Here is a 25,393-nt window from a genome sequence, read left to right on the forward strand (position 1 = left end):
CTGGGCTCTGTAGGGAAGCAGGAAAGCCTCAGAGTTTGCATGCTGCCCGTCCTGTGCCTGGGCTCGCCTGCATGGCGCCTCACCCATGGCCCAGCTGGCATCCGGGTGCAGGTCCCAAGGCCCTGCATCTCTTCAGGCTTTCAAGATTTGCCTCCCAGTGACTAATCATTTCCACAAACTCCAGCAGCAAGCGGGCTCTGAACAGGCCTTTTTCTACCTGGAGAGATGTTTTTTCCCCCCAGTTACATTTCCCTTCTGGTCTTCTTTGAGTGTTTGAGAGCACAGGCTGGAGAAGTCAGTGGACGAGTATCCATCCATCAGTTCTATTTTGGCATGTAGACTGATTCTCCTCCCATCTGGGCTTTCTCCAAAATGACTGCTGTGGGTCATATGTCACATCGAAGTGGGAAGAAAATAACTTCGGCAAGTGAAGTTTAGGGGGCTTGGAAACTTCTGTAGGGGCTCCAGGTCCATCCTGTCCCTGGCTGGTCAGCAGCTGGAGACCCAGGAGGAAATGGTACCAGACATCCCAACTGCTGGTTTGTATAAATTTAGAGATTTGTGCATTCACTTATCATGAAGTCAAGCCTAGTGAATACTCCTAGTTAGTATAGGTAGCTCATCTATGACCCCTCTACCAGGAGATACTTTAGGCACAACCTCAGCACCCTCCCTGTTATTCATGAAGTGAATAACCCATACACAGTGATGCAGGAGCTAAATTCAAAGGTCCCTCTGGGGTCCTTTTAGCCTGGTGGTTGGTGAAGCCCTTGGAAGTGCCAGTGAGAGAAATGCCCAGAGCTTCCTAGAGAACTCAGCCCAACCAGCCACCCTGAAGCCCTGCTGAAGGCCAGCCCGGGGAACAGGACAAGTCAGACAATGTCCTGCTCTTGAAGAGCCCCCACTCTTCAATCAGAAGGAAGGGAACAACTCCTGGAACAGTAAATAAAAACCAGAGACTAAGTCAGAGCCCCAGACCACTAGAGGCCAGCGCCATACCGTGGTCAGCAGGAGTCCCTGGGCCAAATGTGAGGGGTGGATGTGGACACGGCAGGCGTGTTCCTGCGGATGTTTCTCAAAGGAAGTGAAATTGACAGTTGGAAAGGAGGACAGGGGAACCACTAACCCACACTTCCAGGTCTCCACTGCACTGTACCCTTTGTTGCCAAGGCAGCAGAGACTCTGGAGGTCTGCTAACAGCCAACAATCCACTCTGAGGAGGGCAACTCCCTAGGCCCGCTGCCCAGGTAGGGCTAATTATCCCCACTGGAACCAGGGGCACGCAGATTTAAATCTGTGGGAAGCCATAGCTCATATGGCTTTTACAAAAACAAACATCCTTTTCTCCCCCACTTTCAAGCAGTCCAGCCCACACTGACTGGTGTCTATGAAGCCAGAAGGGCCTGGGTCAGGCCAAGGTCAGGTCACTGGCCTGCTCATTGTGCCAGCGTACATGTTCTTCCCCAGGAGAAAAGGTGTGGCACAAAATTCCCGAATCCCAGACCATCCACCAGAGAGACAACTAGTAATAAATTTGGTCATGTGTACACCAGGCCCTTGTTCTTGTGTTTTATTTGTTTCAGCCACTCCACTCTCACAATCCCCCACGTTAGAGGGGGCTAGTATTATAACTTTGCAGGCTAGGACATGGAGGCTTGGTGAGTTTAAGTCAGTTGCCAAGGTCCCATCTGGGAAGAGGCAGGGCTGAGGTGTGGATCCTTGAGGAGCCTAGATACACATACTCACCAGACACAAAGATGATCGAAACACAGGAGGAAACACAGTGAAGACCATCATAACGGGCAGAGAGGCTCTCGTTGTTCCAGGCAGTCAGAGTCAGGTAGTTAGGTCAGCAATCAGGCTTCATGGAAACTCCATCCTAGAGGTCACAGGGAGCAGATCAGTGTGCATGGGAAGGCCCAGCTAAGGTCTGTCCATCTGGTTATCAGTTCATAGGGATCCCTGGATTATTCCAGGTCAGGATAGAACTGCTGACATCCCATTTGATATATTCTCCATCATTAGGTTTCCCTGGTGGTTCAGACAGTAAAGAATCTGCCTGCAATGCAGGAGACCTGGGTTCAATCCCTGGGTCAGGAAGACCCCCCTGGAGAAAGGCAAGGCAACCCACTCCAGTATTCTTGCCTGGAGAATCCCATGCACAGAGAAGCCTGGCACGCTACAGTCCATGGATCACAAAGAGTTGGACAAGACTGAGCGACTAACACTTTCACTTTTCACTTCCATCATTAGAATTAGATGAGTTTGTAAAATAGGTCCAAGTTTACTTAAGTTCCTCTACACAGCTGTGATTTATGTAGTTTGGAATATCTTCTAAGAAATAAGCTCTCTCAGGAAAGCACAGGTTTGTGTGAGAAGCAAGGAGTCAGAGTAGGATGCAAACACTGAAGTCTGTAAAAGTGAGGTATGGGAAAAGTAACTGGTAAGCTCTCAGGTCCATGCAGAGGCAGCCTGCAGCCCCTCATCTGACAGTCCCTGGGAACCACAGTTCAAAACCTCCAAGAAGTATCAACTCTCCCCTCTCCCCATCCCCAAGGTCACTGTCCCAGGGCATACTGAAGCAGCTTTCCATCTGGCTTCAGGCCAACCCTGACACACCGTCCACCTTTCCCAGGGGCACTTTCTGAGGTTCCCATCTCCCGGGACCAAGCCTGGGCCTGAATCCCAGATGGTTGCCACCGTGCCACCTGGATAGTCTTCAATCCCCAGCCAGCCTTTGAGAACCTCATAACCAGCTCCATATCTCAGCATCCTTTAAAATCTCCGTCCTTCCATGACATTGCGCCTCTGAACACTCTTCGTTCATTAGCGTTTCCAACTCAAATATCCTTTAACACCACACTCGGCGTCCCCTCTCTGAAGCTAGTTCCCACGAAGTCTGCCAAAAGCTGGGACACTGAAGTTACCCAAATGAGAGCTCCCACGCCCAAGTTCCCCGAGTCAGAAAGCGCCACTGACTCCAGGGCAGGGCACGGAGTGACGCCCCCACGGACCCGTCTTGTCCGTGTCCTTCCAATCCTGGTTAGGTGGGACGCTCCTACCAACTCTCGCGCACACGCCTGGTAGCACTCGCCGGCCGCGTCGGCCTCGAAGGGCGCATGCGCCGGCGCCTGTATCCCCGCGATCCAGCCTCAGGCTCGTGGACTAAAGTCCTCACAGGCCGGCGGGAGCGCGCGCACGCGTGGAGGTGGGGGGGGGGCGTGTGCAGAGAGGGGCACGCGAGCCGCGCATGCGCAGCGGCAGGCGGCGGCGCTAGCCGAGCTGGGAGATGGCGGCGGCGGCGGCGGCGGAGCGGAGCGTGTGAGAGCCGCCCGGGAGCCGCCGGCCCGGGCCCTGTGCGACCCCGACCCCGCCCGCCCGCCTGCCCGCCATGGGCAACGAGACCAGCCTGGAGGGCGGCGCTGGCGACGGGCCTCTGCCGCCCGGAGGCTCCGGCCCCGGCCCGGGCCCCGGTGCAGGGAAGCCGCCTTCAGCACCGGCAGGCGGAGGACAGCTCCCGGCCACAGGCGGGGCGCGGGCGACCGCCGGACCAGCGGGTCCAGGCCCCGGGCCTGCGGCTAGCCCGGGCAGGTAAGCGCGCGGCACAGTTCCCGGGGGCGGGGGGAGGAGAACACGGGAGTGTGCAGCCTGAGGCGGAGGCCAGTGCCGGGGCCCACGACCCTGCGGTCTAGTCTGGACAGCGAGGTCGGACGTCCGGCCACACTTTAAACCCAGCTGGTCTGAGGGGGTGGCATGAGGGAGGGTGGTCGCGGGACGCGGCCCTCCCTTTACAGACGCCCTGCCTTAGTCTAAAGCATGATGCTGAGCGCAGGGTCAGTTCGGGCCTGCAGACCGTGACTTCGTCATGAACCCCAAATTCTCTTCACCCCCAATGCTGGGCTAAGGAGGGGCTTATGTAACCTCAGCCTGGTCCCTCCGCACTGGGGAGCAATGGGATGGAAAACGTCCTCCCTGTCTGCTGGTATCTGCCGTGTCCATTGTGTTGGGCCGAGGAAAGAGCACAATGGGAGTGGCTGTCAGGGAAGATAAGTGTCACTGTGAGGAGCAGAAAGATGTGGAAGTAGTTGAACCATGAACTTGGTCATGAGCTTTCCTCAGGCATTTAGTAGCTAAAATCTTTGGAGGAGGGGAACTGGACACCAAAAGGTACTTATTTAGGCTCAACAGTACTAACAGGGTCATGTGCTTTCACCATGGTTTAGTGAAACACTTTGGGGTGAAGCAAAAATGCTGTTGAATCATCTAGAACCAATATGTTCTGTTGCCTCATGATCTAGAGTCCCGCCTCAAATCAGTGACATGTTTTAAACAGAACATATCTGATCAAATACTATGAAACCAGCTGTTTAAAATGCATATGACGGTCCTATAAACAATTAAGTGGCAGTAAGTGCAGTGGAAGGAAATGCCAATATATAATAAATCAGTCGACTGAAAACTCAGGAAAGCTAAGAGACAACAAGATAAAATGGAAGGCGTTATCTTCACAGCAGATAGACCCGGGGAGTAGCGAAGCTGGGGTGTGCCTCGGATCCATGTGAGTCTGCTGATAAATGTTGCCTTGGTTTTTCTGTGTGTCCCACAAACTGTAAGGGAGCATAATTTTTGCTTCTTGAGCTGCCCAACTGTGCCTCTCATGGGCTTATTTTCTCAGAAGTCATTTCTTAGACAATTAACGGTAATGAAAAGCGCTCAGTAGCCTGAAACCTGCCGCAGACAAGCCAGTGTGTGACCATCCCTATTAGAGGGGGGATTTGCCCATTTTACATTTGCTTTTTCGGTAATGCAGTTGTAGAGCACACAGTTCTTAGCACTGCAAATACTGTCCATTTTGCTGCGTGTTGAGCTGCTCTTTGAGTTTTAGCTCGAGGGAGGCTCACTCAGGCTTTAGAGCACTCCCTCCAAGGGAAAACCTCTACAGCTGTGTGGAAAAACACCTTGTTACTGGGAGTTCTCTATGTGGGAAACTCGACGTTTCCCTTCTGGTAACCAAGCAGGCTACTCTGCTTATCATTTACCTGATGTTGCAGAGCCAAGCATATGAAAATTTGGAAAGACTTGGACAGCTCAAAGAGACAGGAAGAAGCTAGTGTCTATCCATATTCCTTTTCAGTATTTCTTTTGTACCCTGTCTACGTGTTCTACTACAGGGCAGACCCATGAACCTCTGTGGGGTAGGGAATCATGGGCTCCTGCTGGATTTAGCAGTCACATAATTTTGCTCTTGGCTGTAGGCAGTGGATACACATGGGCATGTTTAGCTATGGTCCTACAGCTATCAAGCTCAGAGGGTGAGATGGCTATTTGTCACCAAAGCTGGGGATTGGAGGCCCTTAGGAGATGGGGTTTACTCTTCCAGCTGATATTCACTTGTCTGGGCACCTCAGCCGAGCCGCACCTCCATGATATGTCTCTCCTTCAGCATCCGAATAGCTTCGCTTCCTCTCACCCAGTGTCTCAGGTACCTAATGCCAAATTTAGCATGTTCTGTTCTGAGATGCTGCTGAACAGATTGGCCCATTGATGGAGAAAAAGCCCTGTGGCATGTGCTTCTGGGCATTCGGGAAAGAGCATTGGCATAGTTTCAAGCCTGCTTGTGAATTTGGGGGAATTACATGGTGAATAGAGGTAGGTGGAGGGTCAGATAAGGGGAAGATCATTTTACTGACCCCAGAGGGGAATGGAACTGAGGCTCTGGGGGACTGGACTCCTGGCTCTTTCCTGTTGCTGTATTACCCTTTGTCACCTCAGGCTGAATTAGTCTTTTCCTTCTCATACTGAACTGACTTGGGCCCTGCGAGGGGCCTGCTTCACCATTTGAGGCTGAAGAGCTCGGCTAGGTGCCGGCTTCTGTGAGTAGCAGTGCCGCCACACCCATAGTGCTGCCTCTTAACCTGTTTGGATGATAAGGCACTTTGGGCATCAGAGAGTCTCTCAAGGCAGGGCTCTCTGCTTCTGGTCCCAGGGTCACATGCACAGTTACATAGGTTGTGCCTTCCCTGAGGAGTGCCAGATCAGGGAAGGCTGAACTCTGCCTCAGGCTCCAAGTTCTATGCCTTGGTGTGGGCTGCATCTTCCTGCAGGAAGGGGCACCTTTCAGTTATTCATTCATTCAGTTCACTTTATGGCTGAATGCCTGATGTTCAGTGAAGGTCCTGAGTTGATGGGATTTTTACCTGTACACAAACCAGTTCAAGAGAAACTTTATCAGTTCTCCAGAAAGCACCTTAAAAAAATTTCTCAAAGAAGCCATGTAGACCAGTAGCGACATGTTTAATCAACACCAGCTCTGTGGACTTGCAGAGCTTTGACATTTGCAAACTGATCTTTAGTCAATCAAGCAAGGTATATTTACCAGTATCAAGAGCAAGCCCTGTGCTGGGCTTTGTGGAGGATCTGGAAGGATATACATTGCTCCCCTGGCCTCTAGCATCTCACAGTCTGGTTGGTCAGAAAGCTCTTGAAGAGCTCTTGGAGAATATGGAAGGATCCTAGGAGGGACACTGTAGGCAGCTCAGTGTCTGAGGAGTATTCAAGTAGGTAATGCTTATAGAAGGGTTGTCAAGTGAGAAGAGTAGAGAGGCAGAGCCAGGCTTCAAAAGAAGGAGAATCCCAAGTCTCCTTGGGAAAGTAAGGGGGGTGGTCCTGAGAGGTAGAGAGAGGAAGAAATGACATGAGGCATGTGGTCTACACAGGCAGAGACTGGGGCTGTGTGCAGGGGTGTGAAAAACTGCAGCAAGCCAGATAAGGCGCCTCCTTGTTACCCCATCAAAATCAGTGATCAGTGCTGAGCTGTCACTCACTTCCAGACCATATGCCAGGAAGACATCTTGAGCCCAATGCAGCTGGGCACAGAGAGCCTGGGTATTTGTTGGAAGGTAGTCGAGGCTGCCCTGAGAATCACACCCAGAGTTCCTTTCTCAAGATAGGTTTGCCATAATTATATCTCAAAGATAAATTAATGAATGAATAACCAGGTTTGTCAGGCAAAGTATCTCTGGTCTGAGATTAGCCAGACTTGTTATACTATATCAGCTAACAGTCAGGCTCTAGAAAAATCTGGGATTAATTTGTAAGGCCAGAAAGAAAGGATACAGTTATTAGGTTTAGAAATAATGGGCCTTTATCATTTAGAGATTATGTTAGGCCACTAGATTCTCATGCAGGACATGGCATGGAGTTTGTGCTAAAGTGACCCTAATATCTGGATGGTGATGATGTCAAAAACTCACCCTAAGAGGGAAGCCATTTTTACATTTCTTGACTGGGAGAGAGGGGCAGTTCTGATATTGTAGCTGTTTGTAGCATTGGTAAGTGGAGAACGCAATGGCACCCCACTCCAGTACTCTTGCCTGGAAAATGCTATGGACAGAGGAGCCTGGTAGGCTGCAGTCCATGGGGTCGCTAAGAGTCGGACACGACTGAGTGACTTCACTTTCACTTTCACTTTCATGCATTGGAGAAGGAAATGGCAACCCACTCCAGTATTCTTGCCTGGAGAATCCCAGGGACGGGGGAGCCTGGTGGGTTGCCGTCTATGGGGTTGCACAGAGTCGGACACGACTGAAGCGACTTAGCAGCAGCAGCAGCAGCGTTAGTAAGACTGATAAGATGCCATAGGTCCAAAAAAAAAAAAGCTATGGATGTGTTAGGGAAAGAAAGTCTATTTTATTTAAAGTTTTTTTTTATTATGGAAAATTTCAAACACACACACATTAAGGTAGAGAAAATAAGTTAAAGAACTTCCATGTTCCCATTGCCCAGCCACAGCCATCATCAACTCACAGCTGACCAAGTTTATCTATCTCCGTTCTTTTACTTAAAGCATCTTCAATGGAAGCATCTTCCAGATATTCCCAACATTTCAACATCAGTGTTTCAGTGTATATTCCTAGGAAATAAGGGCTTTGGGGTCTTGCCTGGCAGTCCAGTGGTTAAGACTTCATGCTCCCAATGCAGGGGACACAGGTGTGATCCCTGGTGGGGGATCTAGGGGGCTTCCCAAGTGGCATTAGTGGTAAAGAACCTGCCTGCTAATGCAGGAGACGTAAGAGATGCAGATTTGATTCCTGGGTTGGGAAGATCCCCTGGAGGAGGGCATGACAACCCACTGCAGTATTCTTGCCTGGAGAATCCCCTGGACAGAGGAGCCTGGTGGGTTACAGTCCATAGGGTTACAAAGAGCTGGACACAACTCTTTGTGTCCAGCGACGTTAGCACACGCTCACGGGAAACTAAGCTCCAGCATGCTGCATGGTGAGGTGAAAAAGAAAGGAAATAAGGGCTTTGTATAAACATTACCACAGCACCATGATTACATCTAAAGAGGGTAACAATCTCTTCTTAACTTCAGTGAATATTCCATCAGGGTTCAATTTTTTGGGATTATTTTATTAATTTATTTTTATAATGGTTTGTTTGAATGTAATCTGAACAAGGTCTGCACATAGCATTTGTTTGCTACATCTCTTCAGTTTCTTTAAATCCATAAGTCCTTGTGGTTTATGATTGGCTGTGTGGTTTTTCCTGTGGTTTCTCACACACACACACAGACACACACACACACACACACACTCATATTCTGGATTATGCTGATTATATCCCTGTGGTGTCATTTAAGATGCTCCCCTGTCCCATATTTTTTCTCAAAACAGGGAATTACATCCAGAAGGCATTCAGAATCAGATCAGGGGTTTTTTGGCCATGAAATCCTAGCTTTTTAAGAAAGAGTTTGCTGAGCACTTCTGATTGGAAGGGGCTAGGAGTTTGTTGAAAGAAGATCCAGACTTTGGACTAGCTTGAGAACAAAGAACGATTCCATGGGTCATTTTTCCATTCTTTTTCTAAAGTTCTCCTTCCACCGAGTTGGTTTGGTTCTGAGTTTAAGAAGTCAAAGCTTTCGGATCCCCTGGGTCATGCCTTTTCACTCCAGCGTCATAGGCGGAGCCTTCCCTGTATGTGTATTTTATATACTGTATATGTATTAGTAGCTGCCAGGAGACAAGATTTGGGGCTCCAGTAAATCCTCCCTCTTCTCCTAGGTCTTGCTCATTTGAATGGGCCCCTTTCCCCTTGTCTGTGATGGAGGCGGGGAGGGACAGACCTTGCTATGTGTGGGTTACTTGGGGAGAATCTGTTCCTGGAGCCTGTGGCCTGTGTGCAGTGAGTTGGGGCTGACTCTGGAGGTAGACTGGCAAAGTGGTCGTAACAGTTATAACTACCACTGCTGGGTGCCTGCTCCATCACAGTCATTCCTCTAGGTGTTTTACACACACTTATTCCTCACTCCGGGCTTCCCAGGTGGCTCAGCAATAAAGAATCTGCCTGCCAATGCAGCAGACACGGGTTCGATCCCTGGGTCAGGAAGATCCCCTTGAGTAGGAAATGGCTACCCATCCTAGTATTCTTGCTGACAGAATCCCCATGGACAGAGGAGCCTGGCAGGCTACAGTCCCTGGGATCAGAGTCAGACACTACTGAGCTACTGAGCACACATTCCTCACTCCACCCACCTGGCCATGCAGCTCTCCCAGGCTGTCTGTCCTGGCCTTACCTGCCCTTCCTGCCCAGGGGTTCACTTTTTCAAAAATGGTGAAATGGTGAGTGGAGACCTGCATGCCTGCAGCAAGCGCTGAGTGTCACACTAGGACTGGAAGCCCTCCTGGTTAGCCGGGCCTCAGTGGACACTCCAGCTGTGGGGACTCCCATCTCAGTTGATGCCTGAGTGTCATGCGGGTATTGGTCCTGACTCTGGAGGACTTGCTCAGGCTCCTTTCTAACAGGGCCATCTGCCGTCTCCACTCACCAGTGCGGTGGTGGGAGCTGGTGGAAGCTGGGGGATGACTTGAGACCCTGGCCTGTGTTCAGGGAGATGGAATTCTGGTGACCCACCCACTGAGGATTGGGGCCTGTCCTCTTCTGGTATTCTCTGAGCCCATGCTCTTATCCTTGAGCCTGTGGGACAGCTGGGCCTGTGGGACGGAGCCAAGGTGCATGTTCCGATTCCCCTGTGCTGTGCCTTGGGCACCCAGGCTGCTCTCAGGGCGGCTCTGATCTCTCCTTCCTGTACTTTGCTGTTAGGGGCATCTGGGGTTCTTAAGAGAACTTTGCTCTAGCAGACATCTCTTACCTGGTATCCCCACTTCTTTCTAACAAGAGGCTCACCTGGAAGCATATTGCAAGTCTCCAGGGCATTGTAGGTCACCCCTGGGGTTAAATCCAGATTTCTTTGGAGCGACCTGGCTACTTCTGAAGTGGTGAGACTACTGTCAGGGCCAAAGGTGAGGATGAGATTTTCCCTAAGGAGTTGTAGAAGGGCTTGGTCTCAACCACTGAGGGGATCACGGAGCCTCCACAGATTGTCCAGGAGCTCACACAGGGGTCACTGGGCCTGGTCCCGTCTGGCACCGCCCCTTGTACCCAGAGGAGCCCAACCTCTCCACTGCCCCAGGCTCAGGGAGGGGGGCTGTCCCCCCAAGGATGCTGGAAGAACCAGTAAGACATTGGGTGCTTTGAAAGAAAGGGGAGGTAAGGAAATTTGCTGGTAGGCACATCCATACACTGGATACATTTGTGTGTGCTGGTAGGTAATCGGGGTCATCTACACTTTTCATATATGGGAGTGGATATGAGGAGTCATATATGTGAGGGATGTCTACGGTTAAATTCTACTTAGACGTAGGACTTTAAAGTGAAGTTCATCCATGTATTCTGGAAATCTTTGCTCAACAGCTACCAGATGCCTATCCCTGGGTGAAATGAGAGGAACAAAGAAGAGCTCGGGAGGTGGGCTCTGCCCTCAAGGGGCTCACAGTGCAGTGGGAGAGAAAGAGACACTTCAGTTCAGATCTTTACCCTCGCCTTCCTTAAATTAGAGTTCGCTCCTGCCTTTGTCTCACAGAGGTAAGGGGAAAGAGCGCACCATGAAAAGGGGTTGTATCATTTCATCTTCTAAAATAGTAGAGCACATATTTGTATGATGTTTTACAGCTTACAAAACACATTCACAGCACTGGCTTACTCTGTTGGGAGCTCCAAAGGTCTAACATGAGAGATTCAGAAGAACAGCCAGCTTCGCTGACTTTAGCAAACCCAAATGCCATACACTGAGCACAGCTGGAGAACCACGTCACTTCCCTGCCTCCTGCTCTCAGAAGATGGAAAATTTAGCAAGAGGATGGCTGGCGAGGGCTTTGAGGACAGGGAAGAGATCTGGAAGTAGGACATTGGAGCAAAGGAGAGGGTAGGGTGGGGTGGGGGATGAAGAACAGTGGAGACTTCCTGGGCGGCAGGAAAGGGGGGTCAGAAACTCAGGCCCTGACATTGAGTCCTGAAATGGACTGTACCTGTGGGCTCGGTCCTTGGTTTTTTTCCATCTGTAAACTGAGAAATTTAACTAATCTCCGAAGTCCCCTCCACCTCTGACAGCTTATTTCTGTGAGATGATTGAAAAGGAAAGGGGAAGCTTCCCGCTGTTCAGCTTCGCAGAGTAGAGAAAACAAGTCCAACCGGCCGCCTTTAGGTTAATTAGAAGAGCTTTAAATGAAGAGGTTTGCTCTCCCATTGTGGCCCGGAGATCTTCCGGAGTGGACAAAATGACTTCACAATCAAGCCGGGAGCCAGGAGGGGGACTGGCTGCCGCCTTGCCACTTGGTCGCTCCTGGTAAGCAGGGGCTCTTGAAAAGCTGACGGCCTCCTACTGGCTTGGCTGGCTGGCCAGCAAGGCGCCCAGCTGGGCCGGCAGAGCCCGCTGCTGGCGCCCCGTCCCCAGCTGTGCTTGACGGCTCACCCCCTGAGTGTTGTCCCCTCCACATCCCACAGGAGCTCTGGCGGCAGCCTGTGTGCTCATGACATCCAGGGGAGCGGGGGTTGGCAAACCCTTCAGGGCAGGGGAGGTGGGGCATGGGAGGGGCTGGCCTGAAGGAGACCCTAGTTCTGCCCTCTCCAGTCAGGCAGCTGTGAGGCTTCCTCCACTTGTAGAGCGAGGAGATGGATGTGGTCCTCTCTGCAGTTTCTCCTGCAGCTGCGTGGGTTCTGTGGCTCAGGCCAGGTCTCCTCCAATGTCAAGGTCTGGCCTGTGAGGCCAGTTCCTTCAGGAGCATGTTTGAACTTCAGCACGTGATATGTTTGCTCTGTCCTCCTGTTATCCTGAGCATCTAATCAAACCCCTAAGGGATGCCAGGACGGTGGCTTCCATACTCCCCAGAGGTAGGAGCTCTACCTTGGTGTGACTTCCCCAGTGGTATGGGCCTTTGCTCCCGCCCAGGCAGATGACCCCCGTGTTGGGAAGTTCTCTTCTCCCTTTGTGGGTCTGATTGCACCTCCCGTCTCTTGGTCCTGGCTGCGCCCTCAGGCCCCACTGACTTACCCGCTACAGATTTGGCAGGATCGCACGGTGCTCTCACCTCCTCAACCCCAGTCCTCTCTCGAGACGACTTCTCCAGCTCCCGTGGCTGGGAAGTGGCTCTGGGACCCTTGCTGACCTTGGCTATCCGCCTAGGGCTGTCAGATCCTGAGGCCAGGGAGGCTCGGAGAACAGGGCTCAGCAGGTCACGTGGACTGTGAGTGACGCACTCTGAGGATGAGGCGCCTTGGCTCATGCAGCCTGCAAACACCACCCTCCACCTTCCCGAGCGCTCCGTGGCACTGCACCCCACGGTTGTCCAGCCTCATTCTGGGCATCTCATTGTGAAGGCTGGGTTCCCTCCTTTCTGGGCTTGTGCGACCTGAGTGTGAATCTTTGGGGGTTCTGCAGGGGTCCCTGACATGACTTCTCTGGTTGCACTTAGAGATCCCTTCCAACCTAGTGAGACCCCTTTTGGATCCTGATTCTTAGCTCTGAATTGGGGTAATAACTAAGGCAGTCATTGTTTTGGTAATTATGTAATGAGAACTTCTCCCCTTCCTATGGCCCCTCGAGTCCACTTTCCAAACCCCTTTGTCTGCTCTTGAGTGGCCAGTGTTGGGTTCTAGAGGCCACAGCCTTGCCGGCTTGGGTTTGGAGCGGTGCAAGCTGAGGACGGTGGCAGAGTCAGGGCTCGAATGGCGAGGCAGCCACTGCCGGCACCTTTGCCATGGCAGACCCGGTGCAGGCTTGTCCTTCCCTGGTGGCCAGGTCGTGCTGGCCGCTCTTTAGGGTGCCTTGGCCTTTGGCTCTATAGGTTAGATGTCCCTGGGACAGCAGATGCTCTGAAGATGAGTTTCAGACACACCTAAAAGGAGAAAAGATAACAGGGTGAACTCCCTCCTATGAACCCATCACCCAGCATCAGCAATGATCAATGTTTCACCAGCTTGTTTCATATATATTCCTCCCACTTTTTTTTTTTTGGCTGGAGTATTTTCAATCAAAATCTTAACATATAATTTGAGTCATAAATACTTTAGGATGTACCTCTAATAGTTAAAAGATATTTTTATTTTCATCCAGTGACATCACAGACAACAAAGTTAGTAAATTCTTAATATAACCTAATACCTAGTCCATGTTCAGTTTTCCTTGATTATCTCAAAAATGACTTTTTATTTTTAATTTTTTAAATTAAACTTTTTTTTAGCAAGAGAAAAGATAGATTTTTATTTATGTATGTCTGGGGGAGTTCAGAGAAAAATGTGATTTCCAAAAATGACATTTTAGAGTTTGTTCTTTCACATCAGAATGCAAACACATCTTGCATGTATATAGACTGATATGTATATATATATATACATATATATATATGCTTGTTTCAAAATAATAAGATAGCTATTTTTACTAGCAGTAATACTAATGAGTGTAGTTTAAGATTCCCTTGTGGTTTCTTTTGTCCTTAGCTTATATCTTTTCAGGAATTTGTAGTCAAAGTTTGTGTTCTAGAGTTATTATAAATGATTCTTCTCTGTCTAGTTATGCTATTAAGAGGATATGCAATTAAGTTTGTTTTTCCAGTTTGTGTTCGGCTTGTAGAGATTGCTTTTTGATCACTTATCTGTTGCCACTGTCATACTGCACAATAAATCAACCAAACTCAGTGGCTTCAAAAACAGTTTTTTGTGTGTGTTTTTTTTTTTAATTCTCACTCATGCATTTGCCTGCTGGCTAGAATTCACTGATCTAGGCTGGACTCCAGGCTGCAGGTGAGTCCAGGTCTGCTCCGTGTATCTCCCATCCTCCTCAGATAGCAGGCTGGCCAGTGCGTGGTTTTCCCATGACAGATGCACAGGAGGGCATGCCTAACCACACACACACATTCCGAGCCACTGCTTGAAATGACATATCTACTAATATTTCTTAAGTCAAAGCAATTTATAGTTAAGCCCAACATCAAGGTGTGGTACTGTAGTTACAATGGCAATATAACAAATTACCCCAAAAGTTAGTGGGATAAAACATCATTACTTTGCTCATAGATTCTGTAGGTCAGAAATTGAGGCAGAGCACAGAGGGATGGTTATTTCCGTTCTACAATGTCTGGATCTTCAGCTGGAAGACTTGAAGGCTGAGGACTGGAATCATGTGACATGTCTTCATCATTAATGTGTCTTACAGCTTAGGCTGGCTGTTAGCTGGGGCCCTCAGTACTTCCCCATGCGGACTAGATTGAGCTTCCTCACAACATGGTTCCTGGGTTCCAAGGGTGTCCAGAGAAAGGAAGCAGGTAGAGGCTGCGCTGCCTTTATTGTTGTTGTTTAGTTGCTAAGTCATGTCCATCTCTTTTGTGACTCCATAGACTGTAGCCTGCCAGGCTCCTCTGTCCATGGAATTGTGTAGGCAAGAATGCTGGAGTGGGTTGCCATTTCATTCTCCAGGAGATCTTCCCAACCCAGGGATCACCGTTTGTTTTCTCCTTGGCAGGCTCCTGCCTTTCCCTGGTGGAAAGCCGCCAGGGAAGCCCACCTCCTTTATTACCTAATCTCAACAGACACGTTGTTACTTCTGCCACATTCCATTCATTGGTGCAGTCACAAAGTCCTGCCCAGATTTGAGAGGGGGAGACAGACTCCATCTCTTGATTGAGACTGTCCAGGTTCTATAAGAGCATATGAGGGAATTCCCTGGTGGTCTAGCGGTTAGGACTCTGCGCTTCCACTGCAGGGGACATGAATTCCATCCCTGGTAAAGGAACTAAGATCCTGCATACCATGTGGCTTGGCCAAAAAAAAAAAAAAAAAAGAGCATATGAGACTGGAAATCTTGCTGAGATTATTTTCAAAAATAGAGTCTGCTGCAGCTGGAAAAATACACTGCACCTCTAGTGGGAAAAATTGCAGAGTCACATGGTAAAGAACAGAGATCCAGGGAAGGTAAAGATTGAAGAACAATGCCATCTACCCTATTTTTTCTTTTTCACTTAATTTTCTTAAAATTATGTACAACTTTCATGTGATTCCAAATAAAACAAGGTGTACTGAGAGAGGGCTAGTTCCATCTTGTTCCCTTCCACCTTTTTCTCTGCCTGCCCTGATAAGAAACCATTTTTATTAGATTGTTTCTCTTTGAAAATGTAAGGAAAAAATACATTTCTTTACTTTTCTTTTCTATATATGCGTCAACAAACCCTAAACACTATGCTATACTTTGCCTTTTTTTTTTTGCTTAATGTATCCTGAAGATCATTTCCTAGCAGAATACAGAAGTCCTCCTGATTGCTTTTTCCATGTGTACGCTGCTCTAGCATTCGGTCATGCCATGGTTAATCCATGAACATCAGCCTGTGTCCACTCTTTTGCTCTTACAAAGAGCACCACAGTGAGAAACCTGGTGTATATGTCATTTGTATTTTTACCAGTGTGTCTATGGGATACTTTACCAGTGTATCTATGGGATACATTGTGTTTTTTCCAGTGTACCTATGGGATAGTTTCCTGTTGGATGTGGAAACAAAATGGTAAATGCATGTTTTTCTCTGTGTTGCCAAGTCTGAGGGGCAAAGGCGGAAGCTGGGAGCGAGTGAGGGGTTTGGACAGTATTCAGGTGTGAGAGAATGGTTACTGGATGAGGATGAGGAGGGCGTGATGGGGAGTGGGGAGGGGGCTGAGAGTGCTGAAAAGTGCTCAACTGCTAAATAGATTCTGGACGTAGAGTCAGCTGGGTGACTGGAGAGTTGACTGTGAAGAGTTAGAAAAAGAGAGGAGTCAGGAGGACCCCTGAGTTTTGGCCTGAGTGTCTGTGTACACTGGTGGCAACAAGGATGGGTCTAAGATCAGGATTTTGTTCCGGTACAGCTTGTGTTTTAGGGGCATCCAGGAGAGATGTTAAGTAGGCAGTGGGGTCGTTAAGTCTGGTCTGGGCTAAAAAAATAAAGCAGCATTTCACCTGTAAATGCTTTAATATTAATGCCACCTGGTTCCTACAAGCACTCGGAGTAAGAGATAAGGAAGAGGAATAAATTGAGGCAGTACTGGAGTTCCAAGAGGGCAAGTCAAGTATATTTAGCTCTACAAGCATTTACTTTATCAAATGAAATGCTAGAAATGAAAGCACTCACAAGAGGCCTGGCATTAAATACCAGCTGGTGCCCGGTTCCTGCCCAGGGCTGAGGATATAAAGATGAACAGGTAGATTAGCATCCCTGTTTCCTGCTACAGAGCATCTTTGAATTAAAATTGATTGAAGGTATGGTCTCTGCCCTCTGGGAGATGCTCAGAGGATGCAGAGAGGACTGTGGTCCATCCTGCTCATGTTCACAAAAAGCTACCAAAGCAGATACAGAATTTGAGCCTCAGACCTGACAGTTTACTTGAAAGTCCTGGCCCGTACCACAGGCTTTCAGAATTCATTGCTGGTTGGGTCTGAAGCCCAGACCACCAGAACCACAGAGAACACCCTCGCTGCAGGGAGAGTATCACTTTTCCCTCTTGACCCTCCCTCGTGTTCATAAACTCCCGGAAGGCTGGACTGTGGTGTGGGACAGGGTCAGGGAATCTCCGTGGCCACTCCAGATAAGGAGACTTTTGTGTGTCCAGCAGAGGGATCAGACACCCAGGGTGCAGGACTGGCCTGCTGGGTACCGCCTCTGCCCCTGGGTAGAGTGGGCTCGGGGTGGGGAGCCGGTGACAATCTCAGGGTGGCCTGGGGGTATAAAGCTCCAGGGCCAGAGAGAATAGTCCAGCCCCCACTAGATGGAGTTGAGGGGCAAGGCCTCTGCCGCAGACTCCTCCGAACAGCTCGGTCTTGTAGTGCACTCGCTCAGGGTGCCAGACCTCAGGGTGCAGTCGGGAGCAAGCGCAGAGACGGTTGTCATCTCATGTGCTGGCGTGGATGCAGGGAGGCCCTTGTGAACAAGCCCACAAGCTCCAGGATCTTGTGGCATGCACAGCCTTCAGATTAAGACCCATAGCCACATAAGCGATTCTGATAAAGCATGCTAGTTATTATCCCACGACCTGCCTTGGGAGGTAGGTGTAGACACCTGGGATCTATGCAGCACCAACACTCTCCCCCAACAAATTGATTTCTCCAGAGGCCCTGCTTTATCCCCAGGGAAGGCTTTGCTCTCAAACGATTCCCATCCCGAGAATGCTGTTTCTTTGTCCCACATGTCTGTTCATTATTTATTTTTGTTCAGTGTTCATTCAACAAGCCTTTATTAATCCCGCAGTGTATCTGGGTCTGTGCAGGCTCTGGGTTCACAGAGGAAATGCAGTAGTCAGCCTACTTGGACCCCACAGTCTGAGTGAGCATGAGGGACTCAGCCAGAGCCACCCAGTTCAGAGAAAGGAGTGAGAAACACGAGAGGGATGGGGCTCAGGGCAGGCGGTGGTGAATCACAGCCTCCCTGTGGAGAAGCTTCTGGGTGGGCCCAGGTGTTTCTCCTGGAGTTGAACGCTTCCTCTGTCCTGTTGGAATCTCCCCTAAGGATGCTGCCAATTTCCCTTTTTTAAGCAGGTGTGCAGCAAGGGCTCTCTGGAGCAAGCCCACTAACTCTCATCAGCCTTATCAACTTGTGACCGTGCTCACAGGGAGGCCTTCTTGCAACTTTGGCTTCAAGGTGAGCCTCTTAAAACCCCCACAGCGTAAGTCACACCTTTGGAAAGCCAAAGCCAGGCCTCCAGACAGATGGAACAGAGACCCTGCCACCTCCTTGCCCCCTTCCCCTCCCCAGGATTGATGCCCTTGTCCCACTGGTCTGGATACATTCACTAAGGAGGGAGAGGCAGGGAGGGGAGCGTGTGGCAGGGGGGCCAGGAAAGCCTGCCTAGGGTGGCTTCCAAAGGGTGACTGTGATACCACTGACCAAGGTGTTGACTGTGTGGTTGCTTAGCATGACTGGGACATGGAGAGCAAGTTTACTACGTTTTCATCCCAGACATAGTGGGGGCCCCAGGAATGGGATGGACCCTCAGCAGGGACTTTGGGAAGGAATCTTGCAGGGAGGGTCCTCTTTGGATCCTGCTGCCCCCTTGCTTCTCAGAGATCTTGCCTGAGCAGGACTCCTGTTGCCAGTGAGGCTTGTTTTCTGTCTGTGTTCTTGGGCTTTTTCTTGGCTTCCCTTTTTTATGTTACTCTCCCTCCTCCTGATATATCCAGGTAATTCTGAGTTTTAACTTTGTTGATGGGACTCTTCTGGAATTAATTAAAAATTATGTAAGTAAGACTTGAATATATTTTTGATGTAAACCTTCAAGCCATCTAATGGGTGGCTCAGAAGTTAAAGCGGCTGCAGTGCAGGAGACCCTGGTTTGATCCCTGAGTCGAGAAGATCCCCTGGAGAAGGAAATGACAACCCATTCCAGTATTCTTGCCTGGAGAATCCCTTGGAGGGAGGAGCCTGGTAGGCTATAGTCCATGGGGTTGCAAAGAGTCGGACATGACTGAGCGACTTCACTGTCACTTCACTTCTGTTTCGCTTTCTAGCATTATTGCTTTTCTGTCTATACTTCTAAGATCTTTCTCCAAGCATTTATATTCTTGAATCTGTTGTGTACACACAGACTTTTTAAAAATAGCTCAGTGTTATTTTCTCTAGTAACAAACATTTAGTCACCAAACAAACCTTGTGGCCCCTCTGGACAGGCACAATGTTTGGCTGCAACAATAAAGTGGCAGCTAATCCAGAAATCAGTGCCCTGGGGAAGGATGTGCTGTCTGGGAAGGGCATGGAGTTAGACTCAGCTCCCTTTTTCCCTGCTAAGGCTTCACAAAAAATAGGGCACAAAGCTCTGCACCACCAGAGAAAGTTGGTCAAAACTGGAAGGGATGGAAATTCAGAATTGACCAGGGTCTTCAGCCATTCATGTGGAGCTACATCTGAACTGTCCCTCAGAGGTAAGCATTTGGAGTCAGAAACTGGTGGGTGATCTCCACCTCCACGGGTGCTAGCAAAGGAACAGTGAAGCTGAATTAGAGCACATAGACCTATGGATTACATAGACCTCGAGCCACCAGGCTCTGGTGTATAGGGTACCTGTTCTAATCTGGGGGGTGCCACAGGCTATGGCATCTTCTTCTCCTGTGATGCCAGGGCCTTAGGATTAACCAGAGTCCCTAGGGTGCCAGGACCTGAGCTGCTGGGGCTTCCAGGACCACCTGGCCTGCCTTGGCCGTCGGCGCTACCGACTGCATCCACTGCACTGGCCATGGCTCCGGCACCTTCCTCCACTGTGCCTGTGGCTCCTTCACCATCTGCCATCTTGAATCCGCCCACCCTCTCCACTGGCCACTAAAAGATCAGCACACATACCTTTTTTTTTTTTTTTTTTTAAAGAAATGGGATCACATTGAATATGTTGCATTGCAGCCAGCTTTTTCTCCCCCGCACAGAACAGTGTGAGTTAACATTTCTTCCTACCCTCCCGCTTTTCAAAGAATCAGCAGTTGGGGCCCTAGATAAGCTTTTGTCACCTTGTCCCTTCCTGAATGGGAGTAATCCTTGTGCCTTTTGGAGTCTGTTGGTCACCCCTGTGTCCCAGGCGTATCTCCAGGCAAGCTACCAGAGCTTTGTCTAACTGGACACCTAACTGCTTAGCCTTTGAGGATAGCATGAGCTAGAGCAGCACCCTGCAGGCGTACAACAGTGGCCTTGACCCTGAGGCTCTGCCTCTGAGCTTCAGAGAGTTTCAGGCTTCTAGTCTGTTTTGCCAGCTAGGGCTGTCTCCTAGGTGCAGAGGTCCCCGCAAAGTTCCTTTTTCTTTCCTGACATGTGGTGTGAATTCCCTTTCTCTCTTCATACCTTTTGCAGGTTGCACTGTTTAGTCATCTGAGTAGAAGACTGCTTGCAGGGCAGGGCCACCTACAGCATGAGGAATCACCTGTGCCAGCGTCTTGTGTTTCTTCCTGGTCCCCCTGGTGGCCTGTTTTAGTACACACTGCCTATGCCCCTGCAGAGACCCAACCCCGAATCTGATGGAGGGTGGACCCCAACTCTCTAACCTCTTCCCACTAAGAGTTTGGATGTTTGAAATTTGAAGGATTTTTAGTGCAGCCCAGCTCCATGTTGGGTCAGACCTCCACTCCAGGACAGAATAGTACTTGAGGTCATTTATTCATTCACTAAATATTTATTGAGCACATACTACATGCTAAGTACTGTTCTAGGCAGTCCTTACTGTTGCCTATTAATCATGTCCTCCTCCCAAATTTCTTCTTTGCTTTGCTGGTTTCCTCACTGCTTGCAGAGGCTCTTGCCTCAGGAACATGAAACTTAAATGTCCAGCTAAATAAATCACAGGAATTTTTTCCCTAAGTTTTTACTCAAATTCTATCCTACCAGGAACTAAAATTTTAATCTCTTATGAAATGCCAAACAAACAGGAGGCATGTTTCCTAGAAACTAGCCTTGGTATATTTCTGATGAGACATTTATTTTTTTAATGCGGCTCTGTGTTTTTTTTTTTAATTTTATTTATTTTATTTTTGGCTGTGCTAGGTGTTTGTCGCTGTGTGGGCTTTCTCCAGTGTGATGAGCAGGAGCTACTCTCTAGTTGCAGTGTACGGACTTCTCATTGCAGTAGCTTCTCTTGTTGCAGAGCACAGGTTCTAGGGCGCTTAGGCTTCAGTAGCTGCGGCACATGGGGCTCAGTCGTTGTGGCTCCCGGGTCTAGAGCACCAGCTCAGCAGTTGTGGTGAATGGGCTTAGTTGCTCCACGGCATGTGGGATCTTCCCGGATCAGGGTTGGAATCTGTGTCTCCTGCATTGGCAGGTGATTGTTCCCACTGAGCCACCAGGGAAGCCCAGGCACTTAGTTTTAAGGATTGGGAGTTTGAGAGTGGGGCTTGAGGGGGCAGAAGTTCTTAGGCTAGGACCCAGCCTTGCTGACTGTTTTTCTGATGCCCTTAAGCTGCTTTGTTTCTTTAATTGTTTATTTTATTTCTTGGCCATGCAGACTATGGGATCCTAGTTCCCCAACCAGGGATTGGACCCGTGCCCTCTGCATTGGAAGCATGGAGTCTTAACAACTGGACCACCAGGGAGATCCCAACTGCTTTGTTTCTTTAATCTTCAGTCTTCTCATTGGAAAAAAATGGAAATGATAAGAATACCCACCCTGTGTGGTTGTTAAGAGGTCAATTACGTAAAGGGCCAGTCTGTCACACTGAGGGAGCTGAGAGCGTGATGGTGCTGGGGGTGATGGTGTTTGTGGTCTGACTCCCAGTGAACGAAAGGCATTGAAGCCATTATGTATTCCATCAGCCAAGATTTTTCTTTAAATATTACTTTTTATTTTCTGATTTTGTGAATGCTTAATACGTTAGCACAATAGCACATGCTTATAATTTTGAAATGAATGTTGCATATTTGAGGGTAGTATTTTGAAATCCTTTTTTGAGTTATAATTCACATACCATAAAATTCACCCAATTTTAAGTGTACCATTCAATGGTTTTTAGAACAGAGTTGTATCACAAAAGCTATAATCTAAGTTTAAAACATTTTCATCACCCCCAAAAGAAATCTCACATCCATTAACAGTCACTTGTTATTCTTTCCCACCCCTAGGGTCAGGCAGCCAATAATCTATCATACTGTTTGTGTCTATAGATTTGCCTACTTTGGACATGTCATGATTAAATAGAATCATGCAGTTGTGGTTTTCTGTGTCAGACTTCTTTCACTTAGCGTGTGCTCAGGGTTCATCCATGATGTTGCCTGTGTCATTGGTTTATTCCATTTTGCTGCCCAACAATATGCCATTGTACGGATCTACCAAATTTTATTCCTTCATCGGCTCATGGACATGTGGGTTGTTTCCACTTTTTGGCTTTGGCTATTATGAATAATTCTGTTATGAATGTCTGAGTACAAGTTTTTCTGTAGACATATGTTTTAAATTATTTTGGATGAATTCCTAGGAGTAAAATTGCTGGGTCATTTGATAGCTTTACGTGTAACATTTGGAGAACTACTGGACTCTTTTCGAAAGTAACTGCACCATTTTACATTCCAACAAGCAGTAAATGATGGTTCCTTTTTTCTGCATCCTTGCCCATGTGTGTCATTGTCTTTCTTTCTGATTGATTTTCTAATTTCCCTTGTGATTTCTTCTTTGACCCATTGGCTGTTTAGGAGTATGTTGTATAAGTTACAGTTACTTATGGATTCCCTATATTTCTTTCTGCTATTGATTGCTAATTTAATTATTTGTATGTTGTTTTCAGAGAACATCCTTTTTATGATTTCATGTCTTTTAAATTTATTGAGGCTTTTTTTATGGCCTAGCCTATGATCTGACCTGTAGTATGTTCCATGTGCACTTGAGAAGAATGTGCATTCTGCATTATTGGGCAGAGTGTTTCATAGATGCCTGTTAGTTCTAGTTGGTTTATAGTGTTGCTTAAGTCTTCTGTTTTCTTGTTGGTTTTCTGCCTGGTTATTCTATCCATGGTTAATAGGGTATTGAAGGAAATATCCTGGTTGTCCAGTGGTTAGGACTTGCACTTTCACTACCAAGGGCCTATATTCAGTCCCGGGTTGAGGAACTAAAATCCTGCAAGCCACTCAGTGCAACCAAACAATTTAAAAAAAAAAGGTATTGAAGTCTCCAATTATTGTTGTTGAATTTTCTGTTTTTCCCTTTAATTCTGTCAGTGTTTGCTTCATGTATTTTGGCACCCTGTTTCTCGGTATATATGTGTTTATAATTATATATAGTTAGATATTGTATACTGATTGTATATAGTTATAATTATATATAATTTAAATCTTTATAATGAATTGATTTCTTGAAATCAGTCTTTATCTTCAGTACACTTTTCTTCTACAGTCTATTTTGTCTGATATTAGTATAGCCACTCTAGCTCTCTTATGGTTGCTGTTTGTGTGGTAATCTTTTCCCACTTAAAAAATTTCAAACCATACCTTTGACTCTAAAATATGTCTCTTATAGAGCTTATACAGTTGAATTTTTAAAATCAAGCCTACGAATTTCTGCCTTTTGACTAGATTGTTTGATTTTTATTTAAGTGATGTTATTGATGTAGTGGGATTTAAATTTGCCAATATGCTTTTTATGTTCTCATTGCTCTTAATTCATTTTTTCCTGTTTACTGCCATGTTCTGTATAAAGTGGACACTTTTTGGCATAACATTTTAGTTCCTCTGATGATTTTTAAATTACATATGTTTAGATTATCTGCCTGGTGGTTGCTTTACGACTTACACAGTACACATCTTGGTTTGTCAGAATCTACTTCAGATTTATGCTAACTTAATTTCATTGAAATATAGAAATGTCACTCCTTTACAATTCTATTACTTTCCCCCCCCCCCTTTTTAATGTGATTATTGTTACACATACTGTATCTTTTACCCTTTGGACTGCAAGGAGATCCAACCAGTCCATCCTAAAGGAGATCAGTCCTGGGTATTCATTGGAAGGACTGATGTTGAAGCTGAAGCTCCAATACTTTGGCCACCTGATGCGAAGAGCTGACTCATGGAAAGACCCTGATGCTGGGAAAGATTAAGGGCCCAGGGAGAAGGGGATGACAGAAGATGAGATGGTGGATGGCATCACCAACTCAATGGACATGAGTTTGGGTAAACTCCGGGAGTTAGTGATGGACAGGGAGGCCTGGCGTGCTGCGGTTCATGGGGTCACAAAGAGTCGGACACGAATGAGTGACTGAACTGGACTGAACGAGTACATCATTATAATTATTGTTGTTGCTCAGTTGCTAAGTCATGCCCGACTCTGCCTCTCATGAGCTGCAGCATGCCAGCCTTCCCTATGCCTTGTTATCTCCCAGAGTTTGTTCAAACTCATGTCCATTGAGTCAGTGATGCCATCCAGCCATCTCATCTTCCATCGCCCCCTTCTCCTCTTGCCCTTAATCTTCCCCAGCACTTTTTATAATATTGTGTAATGTTATATACAATCTTATAAGACCTTTTACAGAAATTGAGAGAAAAAAGGGAGAAAGTATATATTTGCAGAATTGGTTATACTGACTTTCTTATTTACTATTTCTGAGTCTCCTCATTTTTTCCTGAGACTAAGTTACTAGCTGATGTCATTTCCCTACCTCAATATAGCTTTGTCCCCACGCACCTCTTTTGTGCTCTTTTTGTCAAACATATTATGTTTCTATACATTATAAGCTCAACAACACACATGGTTTTATGCAATTGCCTTCTTATCAGTTAAGAGAAAAATATGCAATTATACATTCTTTTGTGCTTGGTTTCATAATTATCTTCACCAGCACTGTCTGTCTTTGTGTGTGTGGATTTGAATTACTATATGGTATCACTTGTAATCTGTCTAAAGAATTTCCTCTATTATTTCTTTCTTTATTTTCTTAGCTTTATTGAGGTATTATCAACTTTTATTGTTTCTTATGAGGCAATTTGATATCAACAGTTTTTTTTCTGCTTTTGTTTATCTGAGAATGCTTTATTTTGCCTTCATTTAAAAATATCAGTTTTTCCAGAGATTTTTAAACTCACTTTATGTTTGTTATTAAAAAGATTGTTGGCTCTGATAAGGTTGAGAACCAAAAGGACAGAGTAATGTTATGAAATGATGAAATATCAACACATTTCTTATTCACAGTTTTTAAAAACTATTAAAAATGTTCAAAAAAATTTTAGTGGCAAGCCAATGGACAATTGGCTTTATTAAAAAAGGGACAATTTGAGACATATTTTTAAATTTAAATTATTGTAGATTCACGTGGTTTCAGAAACAATGCAGAGACTTTCCTTCTATATTTTGCCCAGTTTCTCCCAGTGGTGACATTTTGTAAAACTACAGTATAATATCATAGCCAAGATACTGACATTCATACATCTTATTCAGGTTTCCCTAGTTTTACTTGTACTCATTTGTATGTGTGCTTATTAATTACTAAGGTATACAGTTTTATCACCTGCATAGATTTGGGTACCCACTACCATAGTCAAGATTCTGAATAGTTCCAAATGCACATTTCTCTTGTGTTGTCCTTGTATAA

General features: G+C 47.3%; 1 protein-coding gene across 3 annotated transcripts in view; it reads left to right on the forward strand.

Moving 5' to 3' along the window:
• Positions 1-3,199: 3,199 nt before the first annotated feature.
• BSN (bassoon presynaptic cytomatrix protein) overlaps positions 3,200-25,393 on the forward strand; it is a 79,062-nt gene continuing 56,868 nt past the window's right edge. For all 3 annotated transcript variants that reach the window (XR_006264611.1, XR_006264612.1, XM_043443174.1), the window contains exon 1: positions 3,200-3,591. Coding sequence is in view for 1 of the 3 variants with exons in the window: in XM_043443174.1 (XP_043299109.1) it covers positions 3,392-3,591 (200 nt within the window). In the remaining 2 variants the exon portion in view is untranslated. The remainder of the gene's footprint in view (positions 3,592-25,393) is intronic.

The sequence above is a fragment of the Cervus canadensis genome, chromosome 22 (genome assembly GCF_019320065.1).
Source record: "Cervus canadensis isolate Bull #8, Minnesota chromosome 22, ASM1932006v1, whole genome shotgun sequence".
NCBI lineage: Eukaryota > Metazoa > Chordata > Mammalia > Artiodactyla > Cervidae > Cervus > Cervus canadensis.